The sequence below is a fragment of the Magnolia sinica genome, chromosome 10 (genome assembly GCF_029962835.1).
Source record: "Magnolia sinica isolate HGM2019 chromosome 10, MsV1, whole genome shotgun sequence".
NCBI classification, from domain to species: Eukaryota; Viridiplantae; Streptophyta; class Magnoliopsida; order Magnoliales; family Magnoliaceae; genus Magnolia; species Magnolia sinica.
Genome location: NC_080582.1, coordinates 27,638,087 through 27,663,700, shown reverse-complemented (window position 1 = coordinate 27,663,700; position 25,614 = coordinate 27,638,087). Strand labels below are relative to the sequence as shown.

Here is a 25,614-nt window from a genome sequence, read left to right as displayed (position 1 = left end):
GCATGATCGCAGAGATCCGTGGACGTTACGAGATCGTTCTCATTGAACCGATTGGATTCCTCACGTGACATTGATTCCCTTTTTATTTTGGGAGGAATTAACTTCTCCAACCTTCGTAATTGTCGTGAAAGCACCGATTGCATCTGGAAAGGTCTCCTATTTTGGTAGGATTGTGTGAGATGGCCGTGCGGAGTTCATTTAGATTGTGATAGGATCCTTATCTTGATGGGTCTTTATAGATTTGTTGGGTACACTGCTTGGACCATGGGTGCCACTCATGCTGGAGCTACTTGTTACTCACCGCAGTGTCTTATCTGTATATATGTGTATGAATCCGTGCCCTTCTACTTTTGACAGATAATGTGCCACCGAAGGATATGGGACAAGAGATATACTTGACATGCAATTAGGATTTTTTCCATTATTTAACGTGTAGTACTAATATGTGTTGTTATCTCATTGATCCATGTGGATAAGTCATAAAAGTTGTAAACACAAAATCTCAGGTAGACCACACCACATGAAGCTATGGCTGTGATCGAATGCCCCACCATTCAAGACTTCCAAAGGGCCCGTGGTAAGGTTTTTGTAATGTTTATTTGCCATCTAACCTGTGATATGAAGGGAAAATACAAGTACTGCTTGATCGAAAACTTTCGTGGCTATTAAGAAGTTTTAAATGTTCATTCACTACTGTTTTCAGTGTAGTCCACTTGAGATTTGAATCTGCTTAATATTTGGGATCTCAACCTAAAATGAGATGGAAAGACAGATGTACGACATGAATATTCAACGAAAACATCAAGGTGGGGAAACACCTAATCCGCTCCCGTTAGTTCAGGCTTCTTTCTTCCTATGGGTGCGTCGCCATTTCGTGATATGCCCTGTAACCAAACACACTTTATAAAGTACTAGAAAAAGAAAGTGTGGCAAACCCAGACCATGACACGCAACTTGTGACTGTCAATGAAACACGAAGTCACACCATTACTACGAAGAAAGAAGAAAAACGCCTCTCTCTCTCTCTCTCTCTCTCTCTCCGATTGAAAGAGGGGAAAAGAAAGGAGGAGATAAGAAGAAAAGCGCCTCTTTCTCTCTGATTGAAAGATAAAAAAAAATAAATGGAGAAGATGGATATTGCTGCCGATTCTCATCATCAGCAGCTGGAAGATCTCTTCGATCAGAAGAAGCGCGTCAAGAACCCTCTCGTCCCCGTCGGTAATACACCCCTCTTACCTCCTTTCTTCTTTGGCTTCTTCTCTCTGCACACGGCACAATCTCGATTTTCTATGCAAGTGCATATGTCATATTTGCTTCAATTCAATTCATATTCCTACCATTATCATCCTACATTGGAATCGCTTGAGCATTCTTCTCCTCTCTCTCTTCTTTGTTGAAATGGATTTGTATACAGCATATGGTTTCAATTGAATTTTGTCTTGACTGTCTTGAGTTTGTTTCACCTGTCGGTTCATTCGGGCGTTCTGCTAAGTTGGGTTTTGTTTACGAGATTGACTTCCGTGTTCCAATAGGTTTTGTATATTAATTGGTATTCATACCCACGTCATTTTATAGAGAAAAGATTGATAGGAAATAGATTTCTAACTGTAAGAGTGAATAATGGCCATGAGCTGAAATTCTGATTGATCACTTCAATGGCTATAATGGGCATAGTCACATGATAAACCAAAAAAAAAAAACCAAAAATATCTTTTGAGGAGGTTTTTTGGGTGCTCTGGTAGAGTATGGTTATCTGCACATGACGTGTGACACCTTGCTGCACATGATGAAGTTTAGCAGTATTTTCATTTATTTGAGTCTGAGGCTATGGCCCTTGGTACCGAGGACAAGGTCCTTGATAGAGTGGAATTATGGAATAGGATTTGTGTAGCCCCAATTAGAGGGGATAAGGCTTCGATGATGATGATGATGAGTGATGATTTTCATTTATTTGGGTGAAATTTATGACGGGATAAGGCTTAGATGGTGATGCTTTCTTTTGTTTGAGTGAAATTTATTAATAGTCCCTCTAGAGAAATATATGTAATTGTTTCTGTATGTGTATGCATGCTATATGTACAATTGTGGAGTACCATTCCTATATTCTAGTCAATATGAGTGTGTTAGCCCTCTTTGGACTAACACAAGTAACTTTTGCATTAAGGCTAATACAAGTAACTTTTTCATTAACTTCTCTCTCTCTCTCTCTCTCTCTCTCTCTCTCTCTCTCTTTCACTTCTCTCCCCGCACCTCACCACTTTCTACTTATTATCATAGTAAAAATTGACGCCGACTAATGAAGCTGTTGGTGGGGACAATTGTTGACGTCATCAACCTGTATGGCTAACGATAACATTGTATGGTTAGATGGCTCCTTGAAGGAAAAAAAAGTACGAGATCCGGGAGAGCATATTTTAGGGCTTGTTGGGAAGCATGGAATTGAGATCTTAGATTTTCAATTTTGTTTGGTAGCATAGATTTTCAAAATCCTGGATTTCAAAAATTGTGTTTGGGAGCCTGGATTTTAACTCTTGGATTCCTGGAATTATTTTGTGGTATATTCATATTTCATAGGATAATGAATGTGATGAATTAATTTCTCTCAAATATTCTAAACATGACATACATGTGCAATGGAAGACGATCATTGCACTAGGCTCATTGTATGACAACCTTGCCAAAAAAGAAGAAGAAGCAATTTCAAGCTTTTGGTAGCCTACAAAAGTGGGCCCACTAATTTCATAGTTGAAACTAAATCCCATATTTCTTTTTGGGTGATTATCAATTTTTTCCTATGGCGTGGCTCGCGTAATGATTGCATAAGCTTGATTTTTGTAGCATCTGTCATCATGATGTGAATGCAAGTGAAACATTCATAAAATTGCACGTGGTGGGCCCACGTGCTGTGCGCGGAAGCTTGCACGGGAGAGCATATTTTAGGGCTTGTTGGGAAGCATGGAATTGAGATCTTAGATTTTCAATTTTGTTTGGTAGCATAGATTTTCAAAATCCTGGATTTCAAAAATTGTGTTTGGGAGCCTGGATTTTAACTCTTGGATTCCTGGAATTATTTTGTGGTATATTCATATTTCATAGGATAATGAATGTGATGAATTAATTTCTCTCAAATATTCTAAACATGACATACATGTGCAATGGAAGACGATCATTGCACTAGGCTCATTGTATGACAACCTTGCCAAAAAAGAAGAAGAAGCAATTTCAAGCTTTTGGTAGCCTACAAAAGTGGGCCCACTAATTTCATAGTTGAAACTAAATCCCATATTTCTTTTTGGGTGATTATCAATTTTTTCCTATGGCGTGGCTCGCGTAATGATTGCATAAGCTTGATTTTTGTAGCATCTGTCATCATGATGTGAATGCAAGTGAAACATTCATAAAATTGCACGTGGTGGGCCCACGTGCTGTGCGCGGAAGCTTGGCGAAGCTATGGAATGAAGGCTACGTCCTTGGGATTTGGGGGGGTGATCAGGACCAAATAAAATTTTCGCCTTTTAAACACAATTGCCTATTAAAACTAATATGCAAATTAAACTAAAGTAATTAACTCGAAGGCTTCCAAGCCAATAGAGGGTTCAATTACATAGACTACAAATGATATACTAATGAAGCAACTAGTTTATACATGATAGTGTACATGTGTGTGTGGGATGTGCTACCTATCAACTCCTAACATTCATCTAATCATGTATTCATATAATTAAACATTCAAACACATAAGCATAATTTAACAATTGCTCAAAGATAATTCCAAACACAAGCATGTATAGTGGTTTGGTTTTTCTACTCCACTCCCGGCGGATACACTCAACTCACGAGTGTACCGGATTTCACTATCGAAAGTTTTAAATAAGGTTCACCTCTACCTTTAGAACCTTACACAAGGACCTTAGCACACACTGTTGCCGGAGGCTCTCGCAAGAGACTTGAGTTAGTTTTGTATCGACTAACCAATAACCTTGGTCTTAATCCAATGACTTATGTTTACTCCTGCCGGAGGCTCCCTCAGAGACTAACATGTACACACCTGTGTTCGGTGGCCCATATAGGGGCTTTGATTTAGGTCCTACACAAGAACCGAGGTCCTATACAAGAACCTAGTCAAGTTCGATAATCAAACTCTTGCACTCAATCCTACACAAGGAAGGAGTGTACATGGACTTAATGATACTTGTTGAATTGAGCCCTGTCGATGCGCCATCTTGGATTGCTTGATCGATGCTCTCTCGTGCTTCAATCAACTCCCCCATGCTCCCTTGATCATGATGCCGATGTGTCGCCAATGCTTTAGCTCCAAGATTAACTACCTTATATGAGATGCTCCTTTCTGTGACCAAGGTGATGGGAGCTTGGTGAATTCTTGACGCAGGACAGCCCTAATTATGATGCATGCTCATGGAGATAATTAAACAGCGGAAATAAAAGGAATAAATGATCTAAAATTCTAACAATAATCATCATAACTGAGAAAATCATAAAGGAAACATGCAATGGAGCGGGCCATCACTACAACCATGGAGTATGGAATTCAATTACTACTTAGGTTGGATCCGGCGAGGGATGAGACCTCCCGATCTTGCATGGTCACACCCAATCGATCAATGAAGATCACTAGTCCGAAGAACCAAGAAGTTTCTCGGATTAGGGATTTGAGAATTTGGGGATTTAGGGTTTAGATCGGTTCTCAAGATTTTGATCGAAGAGGAATTAGCCAAAACAATAGAAGAAAGAAAGTTATTACCTTGAGGAAGTTGGAGGGGCACAAGAAGAAATTAGAAGAAGAAGATCAAGGGGAGAGAAGAAGCACCATTAGAGAGAAGAGAGGAAGGAGGCAACCAAAGGGTTTGCTTTTCATTCATCAATAGTTGAAATTCGTGTTTAGGGCTTTACCCCACTTAAATAAGCACATAAAGACATAAAATTACTAAAATACCCCTAGGATAAGCAAATAAAGATATAAGATTACTAAAAGACCGCTAACTAAGTCAACAACGTGCAAATAACATAAGTATGGGAAAGTTTGGGCGCTCGGTCCTCTTTCTCCAATCTTCCTTCACATGTGTCTTCCCTAAGTGGGGTCTTATATGTCCAATCACATGTGAAAGGTCTTCAGCTCCTCAATAGTCGCCTATCCACAAGGACGACACTTGTGGTTGGCGCTTTCTTCGTTGGTACACCTTGAATGCGCTTGTGTACGCATCAATTCCCCTCGGGTGAGAAAAACTCGACTCCGACGAGTTGAAACTTTTGTAGCGCTCGAGTAGATCTGAATCAATACCCTGCAATGCGTCGCCCGACAGCCATGTAGATTCAGATGATGGTTTGTTCTTCCACTTGACAAGATACCTTTGGAAACCCTCATCTCTCGTGGATACTATCTCGTCATCCAAGATTTCCTCAATTGCTTCTTTATGGGTAATGGGTGGAGGAGGGGGTGGAAGGGGTTGGGTAGCAAACTCAGAAAAAGGCCATGAAAGGGATGATGTATCAACAATGGGAGTATGGGCACGGACTAGATCTTCCACATTAAAAGTTGGATTAATGCTCATTTCAGGTGGAAGGTCAACCCGATACGCGTTGGACCCAACCTTTTGTAATATCTTGAATGGTCCAGCACTACGCGCTTGTAATTTCTTTGCAGATCCTTGAGAGAATCGCTCTGGCCTTATTCGCACCATTACATAGTCTCCTTCTTGAAATTCTTGCACTCTACGATGAGAATCGGCTGAAACTTTATAATCATCATTGCTCTTATTTAACCGCTGTCTAATATGTGTATGCAAATCATGAATATGGCGTGCGAATGCATCGGCTGACTCAGAAGACCTTTGGGTAACAGACATAGGTAAGAGATCTATGGGCATTCTAGGTTTATAACCACTTACAATTTCAAAAGGACTCAACCCTGTAGATCTATTAACTGACCCATTATAAGCAAGTTCAGCATTTGGTAAAATTAGGTCCCAAGTCTTAACATGTTCACCCACTAGACAACGTAGAAGATTTCCAAGGCTACGGTTTACCACTTCAGTTTGACCATCTGTTTGTGGGTGGTAAGCAGTAGAAAATTGCAAATGAGTTCCCATAATGTGCCACAGTGTCTTCCAAAAATAGCTAGTAAATCGAACATCACGATCAGACACTATGGTTTTAGGTAACCCATGGAGACGCACCACACCATCAAAAAAAAGACGAGCAACATGAGACGCATCTGACGTCTTCGAACATGGGAGGAAATGCGCCATTTTAGAAAAACGGTCCACAACGACAAAAACGGAATCGTGCTTTTTTATAGTCTTGGGAAGCCCGAGCACGAAGTCCATACTAATGTCCTGCCACGGAGCATGTGGCACTGGCAATGGCGTGTACAGCCCGGTATTTTGCTTTCTTTGCTTTGCCAGCTGACATGTTCGACATTGCCCTAAAACTTTGGCTACGTCTCGCTTGAGGCTTGGCCAATAGAAACGATCTTCCACGAGGGCAATGGTCTTATCACGACCAAAATGGCCAGCTATCCCTCCTGAATGAAGCTCCCAGATGAGGAATTCACGAAGGGACAAACGGGAATACAAAGTCTGTCTCCCTTGAAAAGAAAGCCATCTTTAAGAACATATCCACCCATAATATGCTGGTCACTAGAGAGCGACGCGTAAGTACCCCCAAAATCAGGACATATGGGGTATTCATCTTTTAATTGCTCAAATCCGACTACCTCTACACTCAAAGAGTTGAGCAACGCCACTCTCCTACTAAGGGCATCTGCTGGTTTGTTTTCAACCCCGGCCTTGTGTTTCAAAACAAACGAATATTCCTGAAGAAACGCTACCCACTTGGCATGCCTTGGGTTGAGTTTCTTCTGAGAATGCAAATCTCTCAAAGCCTCATGGTCAGAAAACAACACGAATTCTTATGGTAGGAGGTAGTATCACCTCTGTCTAGGGGATTGCACTACCGCATAAAATTCTTTGTCGTAAGTGGAGTATTTTTGTTTTGCCTCATTCAGTTTTTCACTGAAATAGGCCACTGGGTGTCCTTCTTGACTCAACACTCCACCTATACCGACACCAGACGCATCGCAGGCTACTACAAAGACTTTAGAAAAGTCAGGTAGACGCATGACAGGAGCTTCCACCATCTTGCCCTTAATTTCTTTAAAAGCCTTGACGGTGGCTTTAGACCACACGAACTCTCCCTTTTTCATGCACTCGATAATGGGAGCCATGATCGTGCTAAAACCCCTAATGAACCGACGATAAAAAGTTGCTAGGCCGTGAAAACTTCGCACCTCATGAATGTTCCTTGGTTCTGGCTACTCAACTATGGCCCTGACTTTTTCACGATCTGCCCGCATCCCTTCAGATGACACTATAAATCCTAAGAACACAACTTGGTTAGACATGAATGCACATTTCTTAAGATTAGCGTACAACTTTTCCTTCCTAAGGACACTACAGACCTTCTTTAAATGTTCAAGGTGTGATTCCTTAGTGGTACTATAAATAAGAATATCGTCAAAGTACACCACTAGGAATTTTTCCATGAACGGCCTCAAAGCTTGGGTCATCACCCGCATGAAAGTACTGGGTGCGTTAGTCAAGCCGAAGGGCATGACCAACCACTCATACAACCCATCTTTCGTCTTAAACGCCGTCTTCCACTCATCTCCTGGGCGTATACGAATTTGGTGATATCCACTCTTGAGGTCTATCTTAGAGAATATAGTGGACCTGGCCATCATGTCAAGCATATCATCAAGTCTAGGTATAGGGAACCTATACTTGACAGTAATTTTGTTTATGGCACGGCTATCCACACACATGCGCCACATGCCGTCTTTCTTTGGCGTCAACAATGCAGGCACGGCACACGGGCTCATACTCTCTTGGATGAAACCCTTTTGCAGAAGCTCATCAACTTGCTTCTTCAACTCTGCATGCGCTGTAGGGGTCATCCTATAGTGAGGAAGGTTCGGTAGAGTAGACCCTGGGACAAGGTCAATGGCATGTTGTATGTCCTTCATAGGTGGCAACTCATTCGGTAAGTCTTCGGGAAATACATCACTGTATTCCTTCAGGACCGAGGTCACCAGGCAACTCTGATGGAACCTCAGGTGTAATTTCTCTAGCCACAAGGGCATACACCATAGAATCCTCCTTAGCCTCTTTTTCAAACTCTCTTGCGCTGATTATATGTAAAGACTTAGGGTTGAATTTCCCCATTTCTCTAGGCTCACTTGCCTTCTCATCCTTCTTCTTTCCTAGTGTATTCTCAGGTGGCATGGGATTAAGTTTGATCTTTTTACCATTATACATAAAAGTACACGCATTCGAACGGCCAAAGATCTTGACATCATTATCGAATAGCCACGGTCTACCTAGGATAACATGCCCCACATCCATAGGTAAAACATCACACCACAGGGACTCTGTGTATGACCCAAACTCGATGGGGACTAGACATTGCTGGGGGTGACAGGTAGGGATGTCTTGTCAACCCAAGAAACTTTATACGGGTCTGGATGAGGTGTGGATTTCAATTTTAAGCGATCTAAGGTGCTAGTGGAAATCACATTCTGACAACTTCCACAGTCCACTATCACCTTACAATTCTTTTCACCACACTTGGCAATAGTGTAGAAGATAGTGCTTCGACGCCAGTCAGCACTACTTCTAGACTGAGCTAACACACGCCTGACTACTGCAAGCGTTGCTTCTCCATCCACTTCTTCATCAGTAAGTCCTCATTCTGGGTGATAGTCTTCAACTTCATAATCACCCTGGTCATCTCCACCCTCGTGGGTTTCTCCTATAACTAAGGCTCTCCCACGGCTCTTCGTAGGACACCGATTAGACATGTGGCCAAGGTTGCCACACTCATAGCACCTCACTTGGCTCATGTTACTAGGACCGGCACCAAGAACCCCTTTGCCCTTGTCCTCCCTAGGCCTAGGCGGAATGGTCGCCTGTGCCCTAGGTTGATTACCAATATTAGGTCTAGTTCCTTGGGAACTAGATCTAGTATTGGAGTCTCGGGACTCAAAACGACGAACGACAGGAGCCTTCAGATACTGCTCTAACTCCTGCACGACTTGATATGCTTCATCTAAGTCCGTTAAGGGCCGAGTGATAAGCTCGCGAAGATCCGCACAAAGGCCCGTCTTAAAACGCGAGAGCGTTACTAGAGGGTCTTCTCGGATATCACATCGCATCACATACTCTTCAAATTTAGCGATGTAGTCAACGGCAGACATTGACCCTTGGCGTAAGGATTGCCATTGGTCAAGGAGCTTCTGACGATATGAGAGAGGAAGGTACTTCTCCTTCAACTTCTCTTTCATCTCATACCAATGTGTGATAGGGGCTCTACCAACTCTCTCTACCCTACGCTCGGTGTTGGTCCAGAAGAGCTTGGCTTGACCCACAAGCTTCATCTTAGCAAACCGCATTTGACGGTTTTCTGACATGCCATACCACTCAAAGTAGTGGTCCATGTCAACAACCCAATCAAGGAATGCCTTGGGATCCAAGCGTCCATCAAAACTCGGGGCCTCAACTCTCACACTCTTCATCGCACGCTCATCTGGATCATAACGGTCTTGATGATCACATGTGGTTCGTGCCTCTCGCACCACACCACGACCGTTACCACGATCTCTATCCTCACTACCACCACGTGTGGCAGCACGTTCTTCAATGATTCCTTCCACTTGGGAGTGCGCATCTTCCCCTACAACGGGGTTTTCCTTTTGGGACGCCTCTAGTTGCTCCACCTTAGTCATGGTGGTGGTAATTTGGTTCTCAAGGCGGGCAAACTCACGCCTTTGACTCGCTTCTAGGGCGGTTATCTTTTGTATCAATTGAGCAAGTTGCTCAGATAACTGCTCGTTATTCATGGTAGGTTGAAGTCCGAAACCTCTACCTCTTCTCGTGGGCATACAATGAAGACTTGAACCAAACTCTACCTAACTAGACTACTAGGTGTTATGACTTTCAAGATGAATGCGATGAATGCAAAACTACTATGAACTGACACAATTAAGTTGAAACAGGAAACAACTCAAATCTGAAAATTTTCCAGATTAGAAACTTTCTAAAATTGGAAAGTTTAAAAAATTGAAAACTTTCTAAACTTGAAACTTTCCCAAGTTAAACCTAAAAATCAAAACCCTAATTTGATAACTCGATCTAGACAAAAACCATGCAAGCCTAGGCTCTGATACCAAATTTGACGCAGGACAACCCTAATTATGATGCATGCTCATGGAGATAATTAAACAGCGGAAATAAAAGGAATAAATGATCTAAAATTCTAACAATAATCATCATAACTGAGAAAATCATAAAGGAAACATGCAATGGAGCGGGCCATCACTACAACCATGGAGTATGGAATTCAATTACTACTTAGGTTGGATCCGGCGAGAGATGAGACCTCCCGATCTTGCATGGTCACACCCAATCGATCAATGAAGATCACTAGTCCGAAGAACCAAGAAGTTTCTCGGATTAGGGATTTGAGAATTTGGGGATTTAGGGTTTAGATCGGTTCTCAAGATTTTGATCGAAGAGGAATTAGCCAAAACAATAGAAGAAAGAAAGTTATTACCTTGAGGAAGTTGGAGGGGCACAAGAAGAAATTAGAAGAAGAAGATCAAGGGGAGAGAAGAAGCACCATTAGAGAGAATAGAGGAAGGAGGCAACCAAAGGGTTTGCTTTTCATTCATCAATAGTTGAAATTCGTGTTTAGGGCTTTACCCCACTTAAATAAGCACATAAAGACATAAAATTACTAAAATACCCCTAGGATAAGCAAATAAAGATATAAGATTACTAAAAGACCGCTAACTAAGTCAAAAAACGTGCAAATAACATAAGTATGGGAAAGTTTGGGCGCTCGGTCCTCTTTCTCCAATCTTCCTTCACATGTGTCTTCCCTAAGTGGGGTCTTCTATATGTCCAATCACATGTGAAAGGTCTTCAGCTCCTCAATATTCGCCTATCCACAAGGACGGCACTTGTGGTTGGCGCTTTCTTCGTTGGTACACCTTGAATGCACCTGTGTCCGCATCAATTCTCCTACAACAAGTGAGAATGTTATAATCCTAGGAGATTCACCTGAATAGGTGTTCTGGAGGGTTTAGATAAAGATTTGACTATAGGTTCAAGTCTAATCTCTAGAACAAGGTGGAGATCAAGTTCATTTTCAACTTTGAGGTTGACATCCTCTTTTAAGTGATGAATCACAAGGAAGATAACTTATTTCTCAAGGACTCAGAGGCTTAGAATGAGAGATATGATTATGGAATCACTTAGGCTTATATTGCACCAAAAACCCATCCAAATGCCCAAGAACCGAATGCCCTATATATGAAGTTCGAGGTCCAACGATAAAAAAAGGCAGAATACGGTTCTGTCGATGTCATCGAGTGATCTTTTGATGTCATTGAGAAAATAAGGTTTTCAGCTGAAATGTTGCTGGACAATTTACACACTGCTACTCGATGCCATAAAGGGGAACCTTTGATGGGTCCTTGATGCCATTGAGGAACTCAGATAAAAGATCAGTAACTGCTGGACAGATCTGAGTTACCTACTCGATTCTATTAAGTGGTCTTCAATGCCATTGAAGACCCCTCGATGACTGCTCGATGAGATCGAGCACCACTCGAAAAGTTTGTTGTTTTGGGCATACGATTTCATAGCAGCTTTGCACCTCTTATAGCCTGACATATCATGTTCCAATTAAGCTTATAAGGGTAAGGGATGATCAACAAGGTTTGCCTATAAGGTTAAGGATCATCCAGAGGTTCAAGGGTTGGGTTAGGGTCACTAAGGTACGTCATTTACCCATTCTTTGCTCCTTGATGCTGATGTCCTCTTCTGTCTTTGGTCTTCACCTTCCAAGGGCTTAGCCGACTACATGACACATGGACTTACGTGATTGACAAATAAAATGCATAAATCAATGCACTAATAATCTCCCCCTTTGTCAATTACGTGACAAAAACCTAACCTAGACAATGTCATGGTCCATACCAATGAGATACCAAAACAACTCAAAATATTACATGTCAAATTACAAATGATTTACAACTCGATACAAACAAGACATATAACACTTGCAATGCTCCCCCCATAATGGCTTCCCATATCTCATCAATTCTTACAACAACAAATAAACCTTGAAAACAGAATTCATTGTTTTGGTGGGACTTGATCTTCCCCCCCCCCCCCATTTTGTTAGTATTTGACAAAGAGTTAGTTCCAATAAATATACCAATAAAAACATAGCATGGAATAATTCTATAAGTCATATATTTACCAATTATAAGGCACATACTAACAGAGGATTAAATGGTGCATATCATCATTAAAACATGAAGCATGCTTATTATGATCATTCAAAAGATATATCAATTAAAATAAGAATGACCAATGATAGTTTAAGTTAAAAACATATAATACTAAAATTCAACAACTTTAAAGTTTAAACTATCAAGATTAATGAGGCTATAATCCTCGAATTTACCAATAAATCACAAGATGAGGGTAGAATCCACATATTTTCCTATATGCTCACCATGAGGCTGTAATCATTTGATTTTTAATTCAGTCCAAATGGACCTTCTAAGGTCACCTTCTTGAAGTGTTATGGTCTCCCAAGCTTTAAGGAGGGGTACTGTGGTGTAAGCCGTTAAGACACGTAAGTGACTAAGGTCTTCAACACTTGAGGAGTCTTCTGAAGTAGATTCATACTCTTCCGTATCATCCCATGTTACCGCCATAGCCTTGCCTTTAGATTTTACTTTGTCAGGGCAATCGATGACAATATTTCTATAACCCTCACAGTTATAACATTGGGCCTGCTTAGGTGGTTTAATAGATTTGCCTTTACGATTTCTAAATATCTTGTCTTTTTTGTCACAACTCTTCCCTTTACTAAACTTGAGGAATTTATTAAATTTTCTAGATAACTCCTCATCCTCATGATCACCATCACTTTCAGATTTAACAATCTTATGCTTATGCGAATGCCTATGAAATGTTTTGAGGACAACTAATTTCTTTGCACTAGAGGGGGCCTTAAAGTGTAATTCGTATGTTTGTAGGGAACCTAAGAGTTCTTCTACTTTCATCTCATCTATATTCTTACACTTTTCTATTGAGGTTATCTCGGGAGTAAACCTATTCGGTAGGGATCTAAGTATTTTCTTACATATACACCCTTCCAAAATCCTCACCTAAACCCCACATGGAATTGCAAATATCATTTAGTTCAGAGTAAAATTCCAAGAAAGTTTCAGACTCTTCCATTCTTATGTTTTTGAATCGGGTTTTTAAGAGCTGAAGCTTCGATCGATCTTTTTACTGTGCTAGTTCCCTCGTGGGAAACTTCCAATGTGTCCCACGCTTTCTTGCCGGTTTCACATGTGTAAATGCGTTTAAATTCATTGGGAGAAACCACACAGTAAATATTATTGAGAGTTTTAGCGTCATAAGTATACCGTGCTCTCTCATCTGCACTCCGTTTGGATTTATCTTTAGGAGCGCTAATGGTTCTACCATCAACCATGACTTGTTCCATGGGCATCGTCCGTTCTTGTTCAACAATTGCCCCAACCATAGGGGTCAAGGGATCTTAGAAAGATCCTCATCCTAGCCTTTCAATAGGCATAGTTAGATCTGTCAAAATATGGTGGCCGTGTGACGACACACCCCACTTAGATAGACTTCATGCTTAAGCCCCTTAGATGAACTTAAGGCGGTTAAGCCCTTCAAGAGCTACCTGCTCTGATACCAATCGAAATTTCATGTGGTGGGTTCACAGGCTGTGTGCGAAAGCTTGTAGAGCTATGAAATGAAGGCTAGAGGGGGGGGAACGAAATAAAATTTTTGCCTTTTAAACACTATTGCCTACTTAAACTAAAATGCAAATTAAACCAAGGCTTCTAAGCCAATAAAGGGTCCAATCACATATACTACAAATGATATGCTAATGAAGCAAGTAGTCTATATATGATAGTATACATGTTTGTGTGGGATGTGCTACCTATCAACTCCTAACATTCATCTAATCATGCAATCATATAATTAAACATTCAATCACATAAGTATAATTAAACAATTGCTCAAAGATAATCCCAAGCACAAGTGTTTATAGTGGTTCAACTTCCCTACTCCATTCCCGATGGACGCACTCAACCCATGAGTGTACCGGATTTCAATATCGGAGGTTTTAAATAAGGTTCACCTCTAACCTTTACAGCCCTACACAAGGACCCTAGCGTACACTGCCGTTGGAGGCTCCCGCAAGAGACTTGAGTTGGGTTTCTATCAGCTAACCAACAACTTTGGTCCTAATCCAAGGATGTACGTTTACTCCCGCCGGAGGCTCCCTCAGAAACTAACACGTACGCACCCGTGTCCGGTGGCCTACATGAGGGTTTTGATTTAGGTCCTACACAAGAACCCAGTCAGGTTTGGCAATCAAACTCTTACACTCAATCTTACACAAGGAAGGGTGTACATGGACTTACCCAATGACACTTGTCAAATTGAGACCCGTTAATGCGTTATCTTGGATTGCTTGATTGATGCTCTCCCGTTTTTCAATCAACTCCCCATGCTCCCCCGATCATGATGCCGATGCATCACCAATGCTTCAACTCCAAGATCAGCCACCTTGCATGACATGCTTCTTTCGGTAACCAAGGTGATGGGAGGTTGGTGAGTTCTCTTACAACAAGTGAAAATGCTGTAATCCTAAGGGATTCACCTAGATGGGTGTTGTAGAGGGTTAGACAACGATTTGACTATAGGTTCAAGTCTAATCTCTAGAACAATGTGGAGATCAAGTTCATCTTCAATTTTGAGGTTGAAATCCTCGTTCAAGTGATGATTCATAAGGAAGGTAACTTAGATCTCATCGACTTAGAGGCTCAGGATGAAGGATATGATCATGGAATCACTTAGGCTTCTATTGCTCCAAAAACCCATCTAAATGCCTAAGAACTGAATGCCCTATATATGAAGTTCGAGCTCGTCAAAAAACGGGCAGAAAATGGATCTGTCGATGTCATCGAGCGATCCTTCGATGTCATTGAGAAAATTGGATTTCATGTTGAAATGTTGTTGGACAGTTTACATACTGCTACCCGATGCCATCGACTAGCCTTCGATGACATCGAGGGGACCCTTCAATGGGTCCTCGATGCCATTGAGGAACTCAGATAAAATATCAGTAGCTGCTGGACAAATCTGAGTTACCTACTCGATTCCATCGAAGACCTCTCAAGGACTGCTTGATGAGATCGAGCACCACTCGAAAAGTCCACTATTTTGGCCATATGATTTCATAGTAGCTTTGCACCTCTTATAGCCTTACTTATCATGTTCCAATTAATATTCTAAGGCTAAGGGATGATCAACAAAGTTTACCTATAAGGTTAAGGATCATCTAGAGGTTCAAGGGTTGGGTTAGGGTTACCAAGGTACCTCATTTACCTATTCTTTGCTCCTTGATGCTCATGTTCTCTTGCGTCTTCGGTCCTCAACTTTCAAGGGATCAACCGACTACATGACACATGGACTCATGTGATTGACAAACAAGGTGCACAAATCAGTGAACTAACAATTCAATGGTGTGAATGATTGTGTATACCTTATGAAATGAGGAGATGGTTGTTATGGTGGTTGCCTGGTTGGAGATGACCCCAAAATCCTAGATTTTGAACCAACCCGGAACTGAAATCCAAGATTTTCAGGATTACCAAATAATCCCACTTTTTCAAATCTTGGATTTCAATCCTAAGCTGCCAAAATCCAGGATTTTGCAGGGGTGCCAAACGACCCCGTGGAGGAATTATGGTGATTTTTTTTTTCCATATTTTTTTGGTATGTTTTTGAAGTTGTTTGTCAAAATAGGAAAATTTGGATAAAACGGCCTGATTTTTGTTTAAAAAAATTTTAATTTAAGTTAATTTAATTTATTATTATTATTTTTAACTTGTACTATTTTTCCTAGGAGTTTTTTTTTTTTTTTTCCTGTGAATTTATGGCTGGGATTTGGTCTGGTCGCTCTACTCCAAACCTTTGGAAATAGAAATCGTTGCATTCTGATGAGATTTGAGGGAGATTTAACAATTTTTAGAGGAGATACATGTCATAAGACCCTTTTTTGGGATTTTTTTGTTGGTTTTTCTGCCTTGATTTCTTCATCTAGAGATACTTCAGTACTCATATCTGTGTAGTTGAGTACTTTTGGTGTGTGTGGAATTTTTTGCGATCATCATGGAGGGAATCTCTTTGCCGACATGTGATATCTCTAGTTCCTCAATGATGTTGAGAGCTTTAAGTTTATTTAGCATGAATGATAGTCCTAGTTGGAAGATTACTACCACCAAGTTTGATGACGGAAATTATCTAGCTTGGTCCAAGTCTGCTCGTATGTTCATTGGAGGCTGTGAAAAGCTTGGATACCTTGATGGGACAATTTCAAAACCTGAAAAATCCCATCCTACTTGTACTGATTGGGAAGTGGTTAACATGATGATAATGGGTGGTTGTTCATTCCGTGAATCTTTCTATTATGACATGCTCATCTATTGTAAAGTAGTGAGAGAGATTTGGAACTCCATTGTGGCTACCTATTCGTAGATAGAATGTTAGTCATGTTTTTCAGTTGATTCGTGATATCTCAAATTTTTGTCGGGGGAAGAGGTCTTTGGCAAACTACTACATGGTCCTTAGAGGGATATGGTTTGAGTTGGGACAACATAAACCATTGTGTTCAGGTTGTGTCAGGTTGAGATTGAAGAACAAGACACCCTTGATCCTTTTTGGCTCAATCTTGATTATGAGTCCATTTGTACTTAATTCTCAGTCGAGGGCCACGTTCTCCTCTTGGGACAGTCTTCATTTTGCTTCATCGAGAAGAGTCATCAAAAAGTGATGTTAGATAATACTTCTAGTTCTCATGATTGATTGACGCTTCTTAGTTTGGTAGTCGCAGAGGTTGTGGTGATCATGGCAAAGGGTGGTATGGTGTAGTTGTCGGCCATGGTGATTTTTGCCATGCAATATATCAATTGATGAGCATAACAAGCTAGTCAATGCACATTGTGATTGCCCTCGGCATGCTAAAACTACTCATTAGGACCTTGTTGGTCGCATTGTTCAGAGTATCCTCGATACTATCGAAATATCCTTGATATTATCTTCATCTCCAGCTTGGAGATATCGAGAATACTGGTAGCGATACCGATAACGCCGGTAGTATCAGAAATTCTTGGTATTGGCAATGTATCGCTAAGTATCGCCAATGTATCACCAATATTTTCAAATGTGTAAATTGCAGGTGTCACTTGTATCGTTAATATTTTCGACGGTGTAAATTCCAGGTGTCGCTTGTATCCCCAGTGTATCGGCGCTAATTCAATAATATCCCCAATGTATCGATATTGCCAAAAAATTGTTATTAAAAAATCCATTTCAATTTTTTTATGGGCACATGGTTGTATGCAGTGATCAAATTGTCGACGATATTATCATTAACATAACATGGGCGATATCAAGACGATATTCTTTTGTTTCTTTTTCAGTTGTCGATGATTACTTGGTGAAATATTGTGTTGTTGATATTCTGATACTGATGGATGTTTGGATGGAATGTTGGATGGTTGGATGGATAGATGGGATGGTTGGACTGATTTCTTATAACAACACATGCTTTTAAGCCCCTCATTAAATGAAAACTTATTATGTATGCATTATTTTTGCAACTTTTTAATATGTGTATCTTAGCATATACTGAAGTTTCACTAAAAAATTCCTCCATTTTTTCCATGTTTCCCCGCATTTCGGATTATCGGCAATATTATCAATGATATCAATATTGTTTCCATATCCCCAGCCAACGAAACTTGTAGCGATACCGATACTTAAAACATTGTCGACCACCACGGAAAACCTATACTTTGCTATTGACTCTTTGGATAGTATCCGTGATGAGCCCCAAATTTTTTTTTTTTTTGCCTTAGAGTGGTTCTCATCAATCTGTAGTTGATGATATGGCTGCTTTAAACTGTCGTCTAGCACTTTTGGAAGAGACCCCAATCTCATCTCACCAATTTAGTCCTACTCTGTCAGGTATATTGGTACCCACACATTTAGTGTCTTGGATCATTGATTTTTGGCGCTTTAGATCATATGAATGGTAAGACTACTCATTTTCACTCTTATGCAATATTACCTGCATCAGAACGTCATGTATAAATTGCGGATGGTTCCTACACTCATGCTTATGGTGTTGGAACCATCAATGTCTCACCTCTTCACTTGTCTTTTGTTCTCCATGTTCCCACATTGTCCTCTAATTTGTTGTTTTTTAGTCATCTTATCCATTCTCTCAACTATAGTGTAAACTTCTTTCCACCTGACTATATCTTTTAGGACCTGATGACTACATAGAGGCTTGGGGGTGGTCGTGAGCAGGACGTGCTCTATCGTTTATAATCTATGAACGATCTAGGATCTTCCCCTCCAAACTTCAAGTAAAGCTACAAGTGCCGCAGACTGGATTTTGATTTTGGCATCGTTGTCTTGGCCACATCTCGATCAATAGTTTTGAGTTGTAACTTTTTTTGTTTAAATATAGTAGTATGAGAGAATTATTTTTTAAAACATGTCAAAAGGCTAAACTCTCGATCTTCCTAGTTCCCATCCAAATGGTCCTATTGAGATAAGTGTTTCTCCTTTTTCTCTTATTTTGATGCTTGGGGCCTACTCTGGTTATAAATACCATGTTTCTTTCATCCGTAATTGCACTTGCACTACTTAGGTTTTCTTATGAAATCCAAAGATGAAAACTTCTCCATTTTTCAGCTATTTCATACGATGGTAATCAATCAGTTCGAGGCCAACATAAAAGTTTTATGTTTTGATAATGGTCACAAATACATCTTCTAGGCCTTTAAGAGTTATTTGCTTGAACATGGAATTGAATCTCAAACCCCCGAACAAAATGAAGTAGTGAAAAAAAGAATAGGCATCTTCTTAAAGTTGTATGTGCCCTTCTCCTTGGAATGAATGTTCCCAAGAATCTTTGGAGTATGCTGTCTCAAGTGCTGCATACCTAATTAATTGGATACCCACTAGAATTCTTTAGGGGAAGGCACCCATGCAAGTTCTAGAACTAGAAAAACTTCTCTTTACCACCTCACCTTGTGTTTTTGGACGAGTGTGCTTTGTTCATGTTCTTGACATTTATCATGATAAATTAGATGCCAAGGCCATCAAACATAGCTTCCTTAGCTGCCCTTCTAATAAGAAAGGTTACAAATGCTCATCTCTTGGCGTCCTAGGAAAGTGCTTTGTCTTAATGGATGTCACTTTTTTTGAAGGCATTTCCTTTGATTCACCTCATGGTAAGTCTCTTGCATCACCCCCTTAGAGGGAATTATCAACGACTCCTTGCTTACCTCTTCCACTCATTAATGTTGATACTTCGCATGTTGATCCTTCTCCTTCTAGTGACCCCCTTCCTAGTCATCTGGCTAGTGGGTTAAAACATTCATTTGACGGAAAAGAAGGGATGTTGTTCTTCCTAAGGAATCCCTTCGCTCCATTGCTCTAGACCCATGTATGCATGCACAATTTAATTCTTTAAACCTCCTATTGCATTGTGTAAGGACAACGGTCGTTTACCACTCATCCTATTGCCCACTTTATCTCCTATAATTCTCTTTTGCCTTCCTATTGTGCTTTTCTTTCCAACATTTCCTCTGTCACAGTTCCTTCTGGTGTTTGCCGAGCTCTCTCTCCTTGAGTGGAAGCAAGCTATACGGGAAGAAATGTGTGCCCTTATAAAAAGTAAACTTAGGATATTGTTATGTTCCCTGCTTGAAAAAAGGTTGTTGGGTGTAAGTGGGTGTTTACTATCAAGCATATACCCAATGGTGTTGTAAAACTTCACAAAGCGCTTGTTGTGGCTAAAGGGTTTACTTAGACTCTAGGAGTTGATTTTCCTAAGACTTTTGATCATGTTGTCAAGTTGAATTTTGTACATGTTACTCTCCCATGCCGCCAATCTCTCATGGCCCCTCCTTTAACTTGATGTAAAAAGTGCTTTCCTCTATGGTGATCTACATAAAGAAGTGAATATGGCTCCTTCTGGATTTCTTCTAGCTACTGAGACTGGGTCTATGTGAAAGCTTTGAAAAGCTATATATGGTCTTAAAAACCCCCACATGCATGGTTTGAGCATTTCCGTCAGGTGTTTAATGAAGTTTGGATAATCCCAAAGTTGTACTAAGCATACCCTCTCCTTCAATCGAACTGAGGGCCCACCATTCTTCTTTTTTATGTGGACAATATTATTGTGATAGGAGATGATCATAGTGCCATTCAGTCCTTGAAGTCATTCCTTTGTACAAAATTTGATATTAAGGATCTTGGCTCTCTTAATCTTTGCTATTTTTTGGGCATTGAAGTTGCTTGATCCCAACATGGTATTGTCATCTCTCAACGGAAGTACATGCGCCTTCTTTGAGATAATGGGTTTCTTGGTGCCTGGATTGTCGACACCTCCCATTGTATAGAATCATCGTCTTTAACTCGAACGTATCTTTTACTTGATGCTGGCATGCATCAATGCTCAGTTGACAAACTCATCTACCTGATTATTACCCACCTAGATGTTGCTTATGTAGTGAGTGTAATAAGTCAATTTATGCATGCACCTTGCAACAATCACTTAGATGCCGTTTATCATATCTTGAGGTTTCTTAAAGGCTCTCTTGGTAGAGACGTTTGGTTGGGGAGCGGAGCCCCAACATAGGTCCAACCCACTTATGGATGGACAACATGTGGTAATCCTTAGCTATTCTCTGTTCCAAGCATAATCATCTTCATGTTGAGGTCTATACAGACGTGGATTGGGCCGGTTTACTCTCTGATCGCCGCTCGACCTCCGGTTATTGTGCCTTAGTTGTTTAGAACCTAGTGACCTGGAAAAGCAAAGCAGTCTGTTGTGGCTTGATCTAGTGCAAAACCTAAGCATTGAGCTATGGCTCGTGGAGTCTGCAAAGTTCTCTGGTTGAAGACCTAATGTAGGGGCATTTTCACACTGGGCTCCAGTGGGATCGCCTGTTGGATGCAGGGGCACACTCGGGGTGGGTGACCCATGCGATTTGGGGCCCACGGGGGAGGTCTCGTGTTCGAGACTCCTTACCAGGGGTGATTAATGCGCATTTCACACCGGGCTCGAGTGGGGTAGCCCGTGGGATGCGGGGACACACTCGGGGTGGGCGGCCCATGTGATTTGGGGCCCACGAAGGGGGTTCGGCCGAGGTCCTAACCATTGAGATGTGGGGCCTGGGCTATGAGATAAAGGGATTAATTCGCCATACTTTAACAGTTCGAGCTTTTAGAGCAAGTGGTTAATTGTCCTGCATCAAATTGGTATCAGAGCGGGATGTCTCGTGTTTGAGACTCCTCACCGGAGGTGATTAATGTGGGGGCATTTTCACATTGGGCACGAGTGGGGTCGCCTGTTGGATGCAGGGGCACACTCGAGGTGGGTGACCCATGCGATTTGGGGCCCACGAGGGAGGTCTCGTGTTCGAGACTCCTTACCAGGGGTGATTAATGCGCATTTCACACCGAGCTCGAGTGGGGTAGCCTGTGGGATGCGAGGACACACTTGGGGTGGGCGGCCTATGTGATTTGGGGCCCACGAAGGGGGTTCGGCCGAGGTCCTAACCAATGAGATGTGGGGCCTGGGCTATGAGATAAAGGGATTAATTCGCCATACTCTAACAGTTCGAGCTTTTAGAGCAAGTGGTTAATTGTCTTGCATCAAATTGGTATCAGAGCGGGAGGTCTCGTATTTGAGACTCCTCACCGGAGGTGATTAATGTGGGGGCATTTTCACATTGGGCTCGAGTGGGGTCGCCTGTTGGATGCAGGGGCACACTCGAGGTGGGTGACCCATGCGATTTGGGGCCCACGAAGGAGGTCTCGTGTTCGAGACTCCTTACCAGGGGTGATTAATGCGCATTTCACACCGAGCTCGAGTGGGGTAGCCCGTGGGATGCGGGGACACACTCGAGGTGGGCGGCCCATGTGATTTGGGGCCCAAGAAGGGGGTTCGGCCGAGGTCCTAACCAATGAGATGTGGGGCCTGGGCTATGAGATAAAGGGATTAATTCGCCATACTCTAACAGTTCGAGCTTTTAGAGCAAGTGGTTAATTGTCCTACATCAAGACCTTGTTGATTTAGTTAGGTCTTCCCATTTCTTCTCCCATGGCTCTTCATTGTGACAACCTCGATGCCATTCATCTCTTCTAAGGGTCTGTTTGGAATGCGAGACTAAATGGTATGGAATTGCATTAGGTGGAAGTAATGCACAATGATTATATGTCTAGAAATACCATGGTATTTTGACCATCCAATGCCACGTTTGGGATCAAATTCTTCCTTTGGGAAAAACACTGTATTAAGTGAAACCTGCGTTTGGTGGACCATGGAATTGTAATCAACATATCGTATTTCACAACTAATGTCAGTCACCAGTATGCATATGCCACTCGATTGTCACGTGTAAAGGGTGCATATGGATGGACGACGTAGATAAAACACACATCAACGTGGGGCCTACAAATGTAGTGGATTTCGAAATCCACTAGACATCTTGTCATATCTCCTATTGGGACCAATGTTTTAAATATCAACAATATCGGCCTATCCCATGGTATATCTTGTATCCCGCTTGTGTGATATGAAACACACGTAATGTCGATATATCCCACATGTTCGATTTGGTGAGCATTTTCAATTTTTGATCCTTTTTTTTTGTTGAAATTATATTAAATCACCGTCAAATGGTTATAAATCCATTGGTTCTTCATGTTTTGCATGAAAATCATGGAGTTGGAGCCTTGATATCGATATTCATTGGTTCTTCATGTTTTCCATGTTTTTTTTTTTTTCCCTCAAAATTTTCCTTTGACCAGTTGTCAATTCAGACTAATTTCTAAGTATTTAGGAGTATTTGATGAAATGATCATGACATGCACTCTAAATGTTATGCATTCAATTTGAATATAGTTGCATTAGTTCAGTCAGACAATTCATGGCTTAGGACCATATACAAAGGAAACCTATTATGTGCACTTCTTTTTTGAGATGTTATGATTTAAAAGAGTGTATTAAGGTCTTTTCTTGACAATTCTTGAAGTTTCATTGAAAAATTCAACAATTTCCCCAATGTTTCCCAAAAAGTGCGATAAATTACCTGATACAAATGATATATCCTATGCAATAACCGATACATATCTGTAGCCCAAGGATGCAATACGTAACACGATATTGATATTTTGAACACTGACTGGGACTGGATGATATGATATCTGGATTAATCCAATTCTTCCCGTTGTTTCCAAACGCGGGATGGAATTTACATTGGACCAAATACAATTCCATACCACCTAATCCGACCTAATCCCATGTTGTAAACAGGCTGTAATTGAGTTTATCATGAGCTTGCCAAGCATATTAAAGTTGATTGCCATTGTATCCGTGAAAAGGTGGCCTCGAAGGATGTTAGGCTATTACATTATAAGTCTAATGAAACTTGCTTACTTTTAACCATGGGGGCTGGTCGTCATCATCTACTTTGTCTGTGTTCCAAGCCGGGCATGCTTGACATTCATGCTCCAACTTGAGGGAGAGTGTAGGGAAATATATGAAATTGTTTGTGTGCATGTGTTTGGTGTGTATGTTATTCGATGTACACCTATGGAGTACCGTTCCTGTATTCTAGTCAATATAAGTGTTAACCACTTTTGACTAACACAAGTAACTTTTGCCCTAACAAGTAACTTTATTTGAGTGAAATTTATGATGGTGATGATTTTGATTTATTTATTAATTGTGTCCCAAACTTTAACTGCCAAAGAACTAAGAGGGCTGACTAGATTGTTTGCTTCCCATTAGTAGTGAGAATTCTAATACTTTTGTTTTCCATAGACTGGGCAAAAGAGGAAGGTCAATGTTTGTGGCGAGCTAATTGTGAAATGTATTTCTGAGCCCAAATTCCTGCGAGGAGAAAAGCTAAGATGATGACGGTGACTAAAAGAAGTATTGTTCCTTGGTCTTTCTAGTATGCCAAGTTTAGAAAAGTAGAACTCCAAAATAAGAAACCAAATTCAACAGGATTCACTAGACATTTTCTTCAAGTATCCCACCACTATTTGGTACCAGTATTAGATACTAGTATCTAGGTGTCCTAGGCTTGAGTTCTCAAATTAATAGTTTTCATGGGCCAAGACTATCCTGTTAAATGCATGGGACTAGGCAGCCTTGCTTCATTTCTCATGATTGAGATTTTTCATTTGCTGGAAATGAAGTATGTACATATGACATGCTTTAAACATTTTCTGGCATAAATGCTGTTGTTCCTCTGTTCTTTTGATGGATGAGAACTTTTCTTCTTAGAAACCTGTCGTCCGTTGATACTGAGTGTTGCGATGCTTTATTACCATTCTCTCTCTAAAACGAGTACTGTTTGTTGTTGGATCTCTTTCCATATCTTGTGCATGTGGTTGATTGTTTTCAGTGCATAGCTGCTGCTACTGCTTACTTTGTGTTAGACTGTAAACTTAAGAATAAACAAATACTGATATATTCACCCCTTAGGGCCAATGTGGTATAACAAAAAAAAACACACGCACACACGCACGCACGCACGCACCCACAAAAACAAAAAGGTAAGGGGGCTCTGCCCTTGCATTGCCAGCTCAGTCTGCTCCTTGTCATTTTGCATGTGGGTCCTCATGAAAATGAATCTCATCCTTTGCAGGATAATTCTTGCATGAGTCTCCCTGTCATTTTGCACGAGGGAGGGTTCATGTGAGCTAATAATCATCCTCTCTCCAGAAATGAAAAGAAGAATGAGATTTTTTTTTGCAAAAATTATCCTGCAAATAACATGGGCAGAGGGGCAGTTTGAGAACATAAAATGGGCCAAACTGGCCCAGAAAAGTTTTAGGAGGCCAGCTTGGTAAAAAAGCCAGGCCCATTAAGATCTCTGTTGGCAAGCTATTCTGCTGTATTTCTTCATTTGATCATCGTCAGTATTTCAGGTGCACTTTTAACTGCGGGTGTGCTCACAGCTGGATTGATCAGTTTCAGACAAGGAAATTCTCAGTTGGGCCAGAAGCTAATGAGGGCTCGTGTGGTTGTCCAGGGCGCCACTGTTGCACTAATGGTTGGTACTGCGTACTACTATGGGGAGAAGTTTTAAATGAGTTCCAGAATTGGAGTTTGTTTGATGGAGTAACTCTGGTACTCGATCATGCTCCTCTACTTTGTTCCCCGTTCTGAACTGTGGGGAGCATTTTGCTCTCCACCGAGAGCAATGCATGAACAGTCTTCATGATCACCTGATTGCTTGCCTCTCTTCTTTGATTTTCTATTCCATAAATGGTTCGCCGTTTGCGACAAATGGGTACAAATAACATCACCATAATGTTACAATTAAGCTATCAATCTAATTAATTTAAATAAGAGAAATGATTGCATTGGACTTGGTCA

At 41.0% G+C, this 25,614-nt stretch overlaps 1 protein-coding gene across 1 annotated transcript; it reads left to right on the top strand.

Moving 5' to 3' along the window:
* The first annotated feature begins 993 nt into the window (after nucleotides 1-993).
* Nucleotides 994-25,614, top strand: LOC131258222 (RING-H2 finger protein ATL48-like). Its single transcript, XM_058259369.1, has 2 exons — nucleotides 994-1,218; nucleotides 25,164-25,614. The coding sequence occupies exons 1-2, from the start codon at nucleotides 1,122-1,124 to the stop codon at nucleotides 25,322-25,324; spliced, it is 258 nt and encodes an 85-aa protein (XP_058115352.1). The 5' UTR covers nucleotides 994-1,121; the 3' UTR covers nucleotides 25,325-25,614.